Here is an 11,961-nt window from a genome sequence, read left to right on the forward strand (position 1 = left end):
AAGATGCAAAAAAAAAAGAGAAAATATTACTTTTTCTCTTGCTAGACCATTCTCCCCACTCCCTACCTCAAAAATGTAAAAGTTGTAATTATTAGTTTTAGAAGTTCTACCAAAACTTCAAAAGGCCTATGCACGCAATTTCACATGGGAAAATCACCAACAAGTTCTGTGCGGGGAATTAAATTTTCAAATTAAGGGAAAGCATTTTAATTTTAGAATATATGCCAAGCCTTATAAAAAAAAAATCAAAACCTTATCAGTGAATTTCTAGATAAATACGGCAGATCCAAAACACATTTACATTACCTGCAAATTTTTGTTTTGTTTTTTATTTTGTTTTTAAAGGCATAACCCACTAAGACAAGAAAAATAGGAGATAACAGCAAGAACTATGAAAGCTGGAAAGTAGATGGGCAAGTGGTAACAGACTCAGCAAATCTAAGAAAGCAAAGATAAAAATATTGTATCCAGGAAATAAGGACAGGAGAGTGTAAGTAAATGTATAAATAAATATAAAGGAAACTTTAGAGAATAAAAATTATTCTTAGAAATTAAAAATGTAACAAATAGAAAACAACATAAAGTTTGGAAGATGAAAAAACCACAAAAAGCTGAATAAAAATATGAAGATGTGATTAATATGTGGGAGGGAAAAGATTTTTAAAAAATTAAAGGAGTCCTGGAGGTCCAACATACAAATGTTAGGAGCTCCTGAAAGGAGAAGACAAAGGCAAGAAATTCAATAGAAGTAAATACAATTTCCAAGAACGGAGGGACAGGAGTTTTCAAGTTGAAGACTATTCAATGCCTAGCATATCTAGCTGAAAAGACACATACTAAAGTGTATTATCATGAATTTTACAACTGTGAAGACTAAGGGGAAAAAATCATAGGAGCGTTCAAACAGACAAAAGAGATCACATACAAAGGATAAGGAATCGAAATGGCACCATACTTCTCAACATAGCACAAAAGCTAGAAGACAATGAGAAAGGACTTTAAAAATTCTAAGAAACATTATTTTCCATCTAGAACTCTATATTAGTACAGTCAAACTACCAATTTGGTGTGAGAACAGAACAATGACATTTTTAAACATGCAATATCTCAGGAAGTTAGTGAATAAGTGCCACTAAAATGAGAGTCAAGAAAGAAAACTCTAGAGAAAAACAAAAGAAAATCTCAGGATGAGAGTAAAAAAAGATGTCAGGATGACATCTATATATCAGTCATGGATTGGAACAGGTGAAGAGACTTACTGAAATATTTTTTCAAGACGATAATTACAGAACACCTGAGAAATCTAAATCTAGAGGCAATTTAGATAACTAGGAGAGGCTGAATTTGAATTAATCTTAAGCATAAAGCCCATGCAAACAAAGTGCAAAACATTAACTACCAAGAAAACAAAATGCCACACAGCAAAGAATGGTAATCTAGTACACTTTGTGCTCAGTTTTGAACATTACTTATAAGATAATAATAATGTAAACACTGAATATTGCTCCGACCAAAATTATAATAAAATGATATAATTATGTTAGGAGATTATGGGAATGAGAAGAATGGGGGTAGGGATGGAGGTTGGTTCATTTTCCAAGGTGAGAAGTCAACAGATATAGGAGAGAGGAAGGTGAGGGACTATTTAAAGACTATTCAATTCTTTAAAATGTTTCTAATTAAGTCTGATTAAAAATAACTAAAAAAACCTTATGGGTTAAATAGTTTAACTATAAAGTCAGAAAAATATTAAACACTTACTTCAATTCCATCAAATTCAAATTTTATAACAGGTACAAAGGCATCTTCTACAGCCTACAAAAGAAGAAAACAATTATATAAAATGTAATCCTTCTCCATCCTTCCTGTCAATAATGTGAATACCTTTGCTCCCAGTTTGTATTTTAACTCAACAGAAAAAGTGAAAATGTTCTTGGTGTTATATTCCAAGTAAGTACTTCTACTGTGTGACTGTTTATTAAGATACACAAAATGTCTATAACCGTAGTTATCTAACTTATTCTCCTAAAAATGTTCATCAGAACTGGCAGGCAGAACTGCTAACATCTGGGTACTTACTATTTGTTGAGATTAAATTGAACTCATAATTTAGAGAGCACTAGTGTTAGAACTGATGACTAATCTATCAAAAAAATAGTCACTATAGTTTGGGTTTAGTAGACATGATATCTTTCTGAGTCTTCCTTAATCCCTCAAACTAATTTTTAACTTAAGAAATTGCCATGCACCCAAATAACGCAGATCCTTTGAACTTCATCTTATTCTAGCACTTGATTGTATCAGAACTACCCATTCAAGTTAGTTCTCCCAATTCTTCCCTCCCATAAACTGTCTTGCTCACTTTTGTATTTGTGAGACTAAGGCCAGTATCTGATAGATCATTGGTGCTGAAATTTTATTTTCTGAATAAATGGCTAGATATACACACATAAAGTGTTACTACTAACTGAACTTTATATATAATAGCAGCCACCATTTGATACGCCTTAACAATTATCAGATATTATAGTAAATGTTTAATGTAAGTTATCTCAACAATTCTCAGAAAACCTTATAAAAAAATTATTCATTCCATCTACATTTTATAAGTGAGGAAACTAAGGCTCAGAGAGAACTGGTAACTGGACCAAAACTTAAGAGCTAATATGTTGTAGATTTTTAGATTCAAATCCAGATCTGTACAACTATAAGGCCCACGTTCTTAATCATCATCCGTTATTTTGACAAGGTGTAGCAATTTCTTAAGAAATATTTCAACAATCATAAGCTATTTGTTAACAAATTCAAAATATTAAATACTAGAGAATACTTACTCTTAAATTTCTAATGCCATCTTGATGTTTCAATTTTTCAAAAAAAGACTGAAAAAAATCTGATCTCTCTACATGTCTTGGAGCTACGCAAAGTGCATCAATGTCAGCTCCTGCAAATCAAAGTATTTTTTATCAAGAAGAGTATATTAAGTATTATATTTTTGTTAAAGTACACAGAAACATATGTATACAAGAAAGTATATGAGTATAGGAAAATGTTAACAATGATGAGCTCTGAGCAGTGAGATAATGGAAATTTGTTCTTTGTATTTTTAAATTATAAACAAATAAGTTTGTTATTGAAAGTTCTTATCAGTAGAACACAGAAAAGCAGTTACCTTTGGTGTGTACTCCAAGCCTATAGGAGCCAAATGTGAAAATTTTACCACCAACAGTAGCCACAACAGAAGGCGGGAGATTCTAAAATAAAATTAAACAAAAGGCATTTAATTGTTCAAATTATTTAGCATAAAAAACTGCCTAAATATTACGAATATTTACTATATCTGTCAACTTTGGTAAGCTGAGACTTAGAGCTCTTTGCAGCTTGAAGTAATGAGGGTATTCCCAGAGGGAAGAAAAAACAAATCATGCCCACTACACATGCACACATCTCTATCTTAAAAACAGTTACTTGACCTCACCTGCCCCCTCCAATTACTGTCTTTCGCTCCATCATTCTCAATGATCACCAAGCAACTTTATTATACTAATACACTTTTGGCTCTCTATAGTATTATACTCTTGACTAATCCCATCTTCCCTTTCTTTGGTTTTTGTGACCGATGCGCTTAATTTCTTGATTCTAGCTCTGCAACCGTTCTGCGAGAAAGTGGGTCATTCTTGATACGATTTTCTTATGAGTGCTAATACAACTTTAGTTAACATCTTTTTATTGCACCAGAATTATAATGCTACTTTTCAACTCTCTCTAGCCAATTCTAACTGCCCATCAGATATTTTCACTTAGACATTCTGATCTACTTCAGTATCTATGCCTGAAACAAACAAAAAATTCTTCCTATGATAAACCAAGTATCCCTCCTGATTTCTCTATTTCTGTTCCTCATTTTCCTTACTGCCCATATCTATAGTCATTATTATTCTTCTTGGCTTACTAATTCTTCGTTTATACCCCTCATGTAGTTTCCTTTCTATTCAACTACCCATACCCCCTGTAATTCTAGGCTATTTAATAATATCATAAAGCTATCCTCTTGCCCTTAGTCTTTATGTTCTCCTACTCCATTTTGTATAAAAAGCACTGGCTGATGTTCAAAACTTGCCAATGCATTCTTCCCTGACTGAAGTAAGGATACTTGGAACCTAAGGATTTTCACAACACGCTTGGATCTTTCTTGCCTAATCTCCTGCTCGTCTGTTCTGAAGAGCCAACTGCCAATATGTTATATAATCCAGTCTCCTTCCCATTGCATTTGCTATTTTCCCTGCCTCAAATGCTTGCTCATCCTCTCTGGGTATTTCAATACCATTTATTTTTCAAAGTTCACTTCAAGTTCCACTTCTTTCATGAAGCTTTCTCTGATTTTCTTCCCCTCAGTGCTCTTCTACTATTATCTTTAACCCCTTTCATACTATATTTTGTGACTTTTCTTTTTCTGTAAGTTCTATCTCTTCACTATATTTAAATTCCTTGGAAGGTGAGAACTGTGTCTTCTACTTCTCTTATTTTCCCATAATGCCCAGTGCAAGTTCCAAAGAATATGCACAGATTAATTTGAATAAAAGTATCTGTATTAACAGAATATTGTTATTTCCTCTACTTAATGGATATTAACGTTTCAAGGGTATCACAAATAATTTTATTGCCAGAAAGGAGTCAGTACATTTATTGATAACTAATATGAATCAAAAGGAGAAGCCAGGGCTTTTCAGTTCGCTTTCCTAGTTTGGAAAACATGATTCTTGCATGATTTATGAGAAAGTGTCACACTGTATCACTGAGTAAAAAAAATTTTTTTTTTTTGGCCACAAACCATAGTATTTAACTAAGATGAATTGATCTGAGTTCTAGACTGTTGAAATATCCCAATTGTGTCTAGAATATTCAAATGATCTTTGATCTAACTCGAATCCTTCAGCTATTTTCCAAACTAAAATGCATAAATGAATGGGAATTATAATTGATACGGAAAATGACCAATTACTTTAACACAATGGAAGATGTTAAAACCAATTTAAATTTTTTATAATTAGATATTTTATTTACTTTGCTTTAAAAAAAAAAGCCAAATTGTGGCATAGTTTAAAATTTTTAACAATGGTTTTATGCATAGAAATTAAATGGAAACCAGCTACAGGTTTTTGTGGGTTAAAGCATTAATGTGATTAAAACAAGATAAAAAGCAATTTTATTAATTTCTTTTTAAAAAACCTTTTGACCTTGGAACAGAATTTTATTGGATTTTTCTTTTACGTGCAAAAGAACCAAGAAAATTAGGTTCATCTCGCAACAAACAAATCTAGCCTCTTTTTGCAAATAACAACATATGACTTATCTTGAATGCATCCTTAAGTGGGGGTGGATGCAAAGACCTCTGCACAACTACAATAGTTGACATAAAGACCACACACAAGAAATCATATAGCTTGTCACTTTGATTTTAAAATAATTCTAGCAAGTTAGGCATTTGATCTGCACATCCATTGCAATTACGGGCTGATTAAGACAGGGACAACAGGTTCCCCTAACATTAATGCCTGACCCCTGTCCTGGGGTTGTGCAGGTGAATGAGACAGGTCTTTTCTTAAAGAGCTGATCACCTAGTAGTAGAAAACAAATGTGAATTTTTTTTTACTCACGACTAGCATTTTACCTGCTCAGAATTAACTTATCTGAAAACCTCAACTGTTGATAACCCTGCTGAGAGCTTTGAAATGAGCCAGTTTGACAGCAAAAGTAAATAGCATAAAGACCATTTGTTTAAACTCAATGACGATAGATAGATTTAGTAGAGTCCTTCATAATCTTATTCAGGTTTAATTAAAAAAAAAAAATTTAAAAATACATCACAGGTACAGAAATAAAAGTTGTAAAAGAAAGAAGTCTAACAATTATTTATGTAATTTCTAAACTCATGCAGATTAACAGGCATGAGGGAGTTTGCAGAAAGACAAGTTGACTGCTGTGAGACATTAACTTTTGGTTGACTGCTGTTAAGAGTTGGGAAAACTATAAAAAAACAAAGAACTTAAAATACAACGGTTTGGGCTAGTCAAAAGACACAAAGTACCACCAAGGTGAACATGCCCTAGCTCATTTTAGTAGAGCCAGTAAAATATTCATTGTGATGATTCTCAGACAATGAAAATTCAATTATATTCAAAATGCTCCAACAAGAAAATGTAATCAATTTTAGAAGAAAAACAGTTAAGCTACTGCAGGAGAAAAAAGGTATATAAAGTATAAACTAGGGTTTGCAAACTCTTAAGTCTCAGGGGCCAGGCAGATATACAAATGAGGCAAGTACACATAAAAAAACACAGAAACTGACTGATAAATGATGGACGCTGGCCTCAGAGAAAGCAGGGAGAGGTGGAAGCCACAAGGAATTCCTGGAAGGCAGAAGCCCAATTCCATTCAAGCCTCTTCCTGCCTTCCACAAAGGCAGGCCAGGCCCAGTATTGCCAGACCTGATATTTCATAAGAAGTATGAAATCTGGATTTTAAGTAAAATCTCTTTATACTTAAATTGTTGTCTACTACATGTGAGTCAAGCAAGACATTCATGTGGAACTGTAGCTAGACACTGGCTACCTCTGGGGTAAATCTTCATTTATTTAGAGACTCGACTATCTATACCAGTACATTACCAAGAATATCAAAGAGCCAGTTTTAATGTATTTCGGATTATTCTTGAATCCTGTATCTTATTACCAGGACCAGAATGTAATAGAACTGTGACTTCAATGTAGTTTAGAGTCTTACCTTACTCTCGCTGACATCGGAAATCCATTCTTTTACTAAATTGTTCAATTTACCAAGAACAACCAGCCTATAATAAAAAATGGCATGCTTTAGATTGAAAACCAGACAAACAAACAGTATTTTAAAAAGTAATTAAACATATAGGCAGTACCTTTGTGTTGATGTTTGGGTAAAAGCATATTATACACGTTAATGCTATCACATCTGTTGATACATGGCACATCTCTTTGGCATTCTTAGATCCCTAAGAGTTCCAAAGAGACGATAAATGTGATAACAATACTTGGGCTATTCTCAAAATTCAAAAAGCCTAATAAGAAGTCAAAATTACCTTCAACGAGGCTGCAAAGGCCAAATAAATTATCCACTTTTTTAGCTTCAGTATGTAATAAAATCAATTCAATGTGATAATAATAGAGAATAGCATTCTCTCATCGAGAGTCAAAGGTCTTTGGATAATTAAAATGGGTAAATTATTAGATGATTTTTATGAAATATTACTTAATAAAAGCAATTTGATATTAAATTTGCAACCAATGACATAGCCAAATCCATATTAAAAAAGAGAGGAAAAAGCAGACTTTAGACATATTAAAAATAACATTAAAAACTGAATTCCTGATCTGTCCAAACTTGCTTCTCCCTCAACCTTCCCCAAGTAATGGAATTCCATCCTTCAAGGTGCTGAGACAAAATCCTTGGCATTACCCTTGACCCCCCTCTTCTCCTTTCTTTCTCACACATTCCAGTTATTAAACAAACCAACTTTTAAAATACATCCAGAATTCTACCACTTATTACCTCTGCTGCCATCCCTAGTTCCAGCTACCATCATTTTCTTCCTGGATTATCATAATAGCTTTCTAACTAGTTTCCCCAGTTCATCCATGACCCCTCTTCAGACTATTCTCAATACAGCAGCCAGAGTAACTGTGTTAAAACATGACTATATCATGTCGATCTTCTGCTTAAAACCCTAATAGCCTCCCATTTCACTCAGAGTAAGCGCCAAAACTTTTATAATGGCCTATAATATCCTAAGTGACTTTGTCCTCCATACTCTTTTCCACTTCACTTTAAGCCCATATTCCCGTTACGCACTCTGCTTCAGATATCCAAGCTACTTTGCTCTATCTTACTTAAATACAGCAGGTACACCGCCACCTCAAGCTTTCTGCCTAGAATGCTCCTTCCTCAACTATCCACATAACTCCTTCCTTTATCTTCAAATTTTCCCTCAAATGTCAATGAAGACTTTCTCTGACAACCTCCACTCCCAGCTTTATTTTTCTAAGCAGCATTCTTTGTGTGTAATATTGTATTTATTTTACTTATTTGGCTAAATGTTAGTCTCCTTCCCTAACTTCCACCTAAAATGTAAGCTCCAGGAGGGCCAAGATGTCTCTTTATTTTGCCCTTTTTTTTCTCTTTAAATCTCTAGGCAGGGACAAAGTAGGTACTTGATACATGTATGCAAAATTAATGATTAAATAATGTACTGTAAAATATTTTGCACTTTTAAGTGACATACCTATGGTTTAATTCTTCCTCATCTTCAAATACTCCAAATGGTTTCATGGCATCAATTAATTTCTGTGTATAAATATGATCAATTTCTTTAGGACATGCCAAGCTAATTGGAGAGGTGATTCCATAATGCTTTTGTTGACGCTGGCTGTCCAACACAGTATTTCTGTTCAAGAAAAATGAAACAGCAGAAAAAATTTAAAGTATGATATCATACTGACACCCCAAATCTCTCAATCCACTCAATTTAGCTACCTTAAAAGTTCACTTATTAATATAACAGTCCAGGCAGGCATTTTTTTAAAAAAGGGAAAAAGGGTATTTTGTGTATGTTGATGAAAGTCTATTTATACTATCTCCAGTTTTCATGGTCAGGATGTCTTTTCAAGCCAAAAGCAGCACGTGTTGGCATCAGGACAACTGTGCCAATACTACTCAACACAAATGCAAAGAACTTGAATGGGAGCTGGGCCAGAGCCACCTCCACTACACCCTGCAGACTTAAGTGAAGTACCATCTAGATTCAAACTCTGAAAAGCAGTCTGCTACTTAAAAGACAGATCCGAGTAAAAACAATGTCCCCTCCCCACCCCCACCAAAAAAACAAAAGCATCCCATTAGAAGGTCCTTGTGAAATACTCTGGCTTTTAAAAAGAAATCACAACTAGATTTATCTTTGAGACACCTAAATTAACATCCTTTACTTGAATCAGAGTTTATAGTCTTAATATTCTGTGACTCTAGTTAATTGTTCCTCTATTTAGACTGCTACCCATTTTCACATTGAATAATTATCAAATTCTTTACACTAAATGACAACCCTTCATAGGATAAAAGTCACCCTCGAAAAGATCCTAGCCATTAGGAAATTGTAGTCTTGAATACAGTGCAACAGAATTTCTGAGATTTTGGACTTTCACAGGCCAATAATTTCAAAATAAAATTTGATTCCAACATGGGTTGGTAAAACTTTTAATTATGCTAAGAAAGACAAACATACACAATAATCAACTAACCCTATCAACTATTTTTGCCATCTTTTCATGAAGGATCATTAATACCTATAGTAAGGATGTAATCTCAAAGAGCAGTCTTTTAAATGAATAAATTAGCCTTAAAAACAACAACACAAAAATACAATTGATTGTTTTTTTAGTTTTAACTGGTCAGAACACTGGCTTATCACTCACTCTTCGACTAAAGATTTCATTAGGAAGAGATAGTCAAATGAAAGATAAAATAGTCTCTATACCTCCCAAAATGACTCAAAGAGATGAAAGAAAAACACCAATACTAGTGACTTTAATTTCTTCCTGGTATTCATTTTGGTGTAGAATAAACAAAATTTCAATTAGTTATTTCAAGCTGTAACTTCTTTTTAAAGAGTTAGCTCTTTTACCTCTAAGACAGCTAAAGAGGCATTTTGGTATTATTCGTGTTCATATGTGTATGGTAAGTGGATGGGACTAATTATACCTGATCATTCAATTAACATCAACAATAACCCTGAGAGGTAGGTATTGAATAAGTGCCACTTTAAAGATATGTACCCAAGATCCAAAAAGATAAGAAGAGGAAGAGCCAGAATCTGAACTCCAAAACCCAAGATCTTTCCACCACTCCCTTCTCTCTTCCATAACTACTTCAGTTCTGACACTAATGATGATCTTTGGTCACACTTTATCTGTATGCTGAAAAAATTGGGCATCTAGTCCTCTACTAGCATCAAAATTCCAAATCTATGGTTCTGAACCTCTCTCATCTAGACAGGGAGGAAAAAAAAAAAAGCAAGCAACAGAATTCCACATTCCCTTCATCCCATAAATTTTTCTTAAAGGTAGGCATGTTAGACAAATTCCAGTACAAGTGTACAAGAAGACATGTGCAAGAATGGTCACTGCCACGCCGTCATATTAAAAGCTTAGAAACAACCTAAAATAGTCACTAACAGGGAAAGAATTAAATTACAGTGTATCCCTACAATGGAATACATTGTAGTTAATATGAATTAATTAGAGCTAAAGTATCAACATGGACAAAGCTCAAAGATACTGTTGCATTAAAAAGCAAGTTGCAGAAAGACGAGGGTAATACTGGTTATATAAAGCTTAAAAACAATGTCAGTTATTATGGACACATACATATGTAGCAGTAGCATTAAAAAACATGCAGCTTTATTGCATGTTTTCAAATTCACCACTGTGGGGAACTCAGGGGAAGGAGGCAAATGGGACCAGATCAGGAGGTAGAAGAATCCTTCTGATGTATCTGGAATGCATGATTTCTTCTAAATAAAGGTATGTGTGTTACACGTACACACACACACACACACGCGTTATGCTTTGGGAGAGACGGATGGTGGCTACACAAATGATGCTTATGTTATTCTCTGCATTTTTCTGCATGTTTACATTATTTCCTAATAAACCAAAACGTAAGAAGCTACAACAAAATCTTCCAACAAGCACGGAAACCGTTTCTGACTTATCAAAGTGTGAGCAGGAGGTATAGACCGGTAGGTATGCTGTGGGTAGGCCGGGGGAGGGCGAAAAGACCATAGTCTTTACTAAAAATTAGCGAGCTGAGATAGGTCATTCACTCCTGAAGACCTGGAGACAGCTGGTCGGGAAGGGAGGAGGGGGATGGTATTTGCGCCAATGCAGACAGGAGCGGAGACCGGCTCAGACGTTGCTGAAGGCAGGAGAGTGACCCGACAATTTCTCCCCACGGACACACTTGCCTCTCTCCTGCCGCATCCTCGTCTAGGTGCGTCCTCGGGGGCGGGACAGCCGAGGCCAGATGGGGACTCCTGGAGTCCCCGAGTCAGTGCTGTAGGTGGCCAGGTGAGCCGCCGGGTGTAGGGGAGGTGCCCTTGCCGACCGGAGCGGGGAAGGAGACCACTCAGACGAGGTCCCGGCAGGACACGGAAACGGAGTTCCGGGCCGACCTCCCAGGCCGACCACCCTAGTCCACCCCTCTCTGCCTCGGCCCCAACCGCCGCCCCCTACCACTTACGCAGATGTTTCTTTCATCGCTTCCTGCGTCTCCCTCACCGGCGAGTGTCTTTCGCTCTGGAGTCCCGTTCTTGCTCTTCCCTTCTGGCCCTGTCCCCTTTCCTCCGGTCGCCTGTAGGTCGCTTGGTCGCCCACTTCCTCACTTACTACGGCCGAGGCATCCAACCAAGTAGTGAAAACACCACAAAACCGGCTCTATTTATGACAATACAGCGCGGCCGACGCCAATATGGCGCCGCTTCCCAGCCTGCCCCTCGCCCGCTGAGGCCCCGCCCCTGTAGGCCTGGACCCGCCCGCGACCCCGCCCCCTCCTTCCTTGGGTCGCAGGAGGCTCCCCTGGTCCTGCCCACAGGGGAGCGGGCTTCTGCCGGTTTGGAAGAGCTTTTGGTCCCCTTCCTAGTGGAATTGTTAATCTAGGCAAACTGATTGGAAGGTCATTTGGGTCACATTTTTCTTGTTTCTCTAATGAGAGCCTATATTATATATTTTTCAAAAGATCACAACCTCGCCTAGCAAATACTATTTAAAGTCTTCCATTGTCCCACATCCTTAATTAGTCATAGTTAAACGTCATCAATCCTTTCGTTGAGGAGAGTCTGTCGTGATAGGATCACATCTAGGAACGTGTAACGTTACA

General features: G+C 36.1%; 1 protein-coding gene across 3 annotated transcripts in view; it reads right to left on the bottom strand.

Annotated features, from left to right (window-relative positions):
• Window positions 1–11,585, bottom strand: part of PAPOLG (poly(A) polymerase gamma) — a 40,790-nt gene extending 29,205 nt beyond the window's left edge. For all 3 annotated transcript variants that reach the window (XR_005658214.1, XM_039887081.1, XM_039887080.1), the window contains exons 1-6: window positions 11,326–11,585; window positions 8,315–8,476; window positions 6,784–6,850; window positions 3,173–3,254; window positions 2,835–2,944; window positions 1,762–1,815 (exon numbers count right to left, since the gene is read on the bottom strand). Coding sequence is in view for 2 of the 3 variants with exons in the window: in XM_039887081.1 (XP_039743015.1) it covers window positions 1,762–1,815; window positions 2,835–2,944; window positions 3,173–3,254; window positions 6,784–6,850; window positions 8,315–8,476; window positions 11,326–11,342 (492 nt within the window). In the remaining variant the exon portion in view is untranslated. The remainder of the gene's footprint in view (window positions 1–1,761; window positions 1,816–2,834; window positions 2,945–3,172; window positions 3,255–6,783; window positions 6,851–8,314; window positions 8,477–11,325) is intronic.
• Between the last annotated feature and the right edge of the window lie 376 nt (window positions 11,586–11,961).

This window comes from Pteropus medius, unplaced genomic scaffold (assembly GCF_902729225.1).
Source record: "Pteropus medius unplaced genomic scaffold, Ma_sr-lr_union100, whole genome shotgun sequence".
NCBI lineage: Eukaryota > Metazoa > Chordata > Mammalia > Chiroptera > Pteropodidae > Pteropus > Pteropus medius.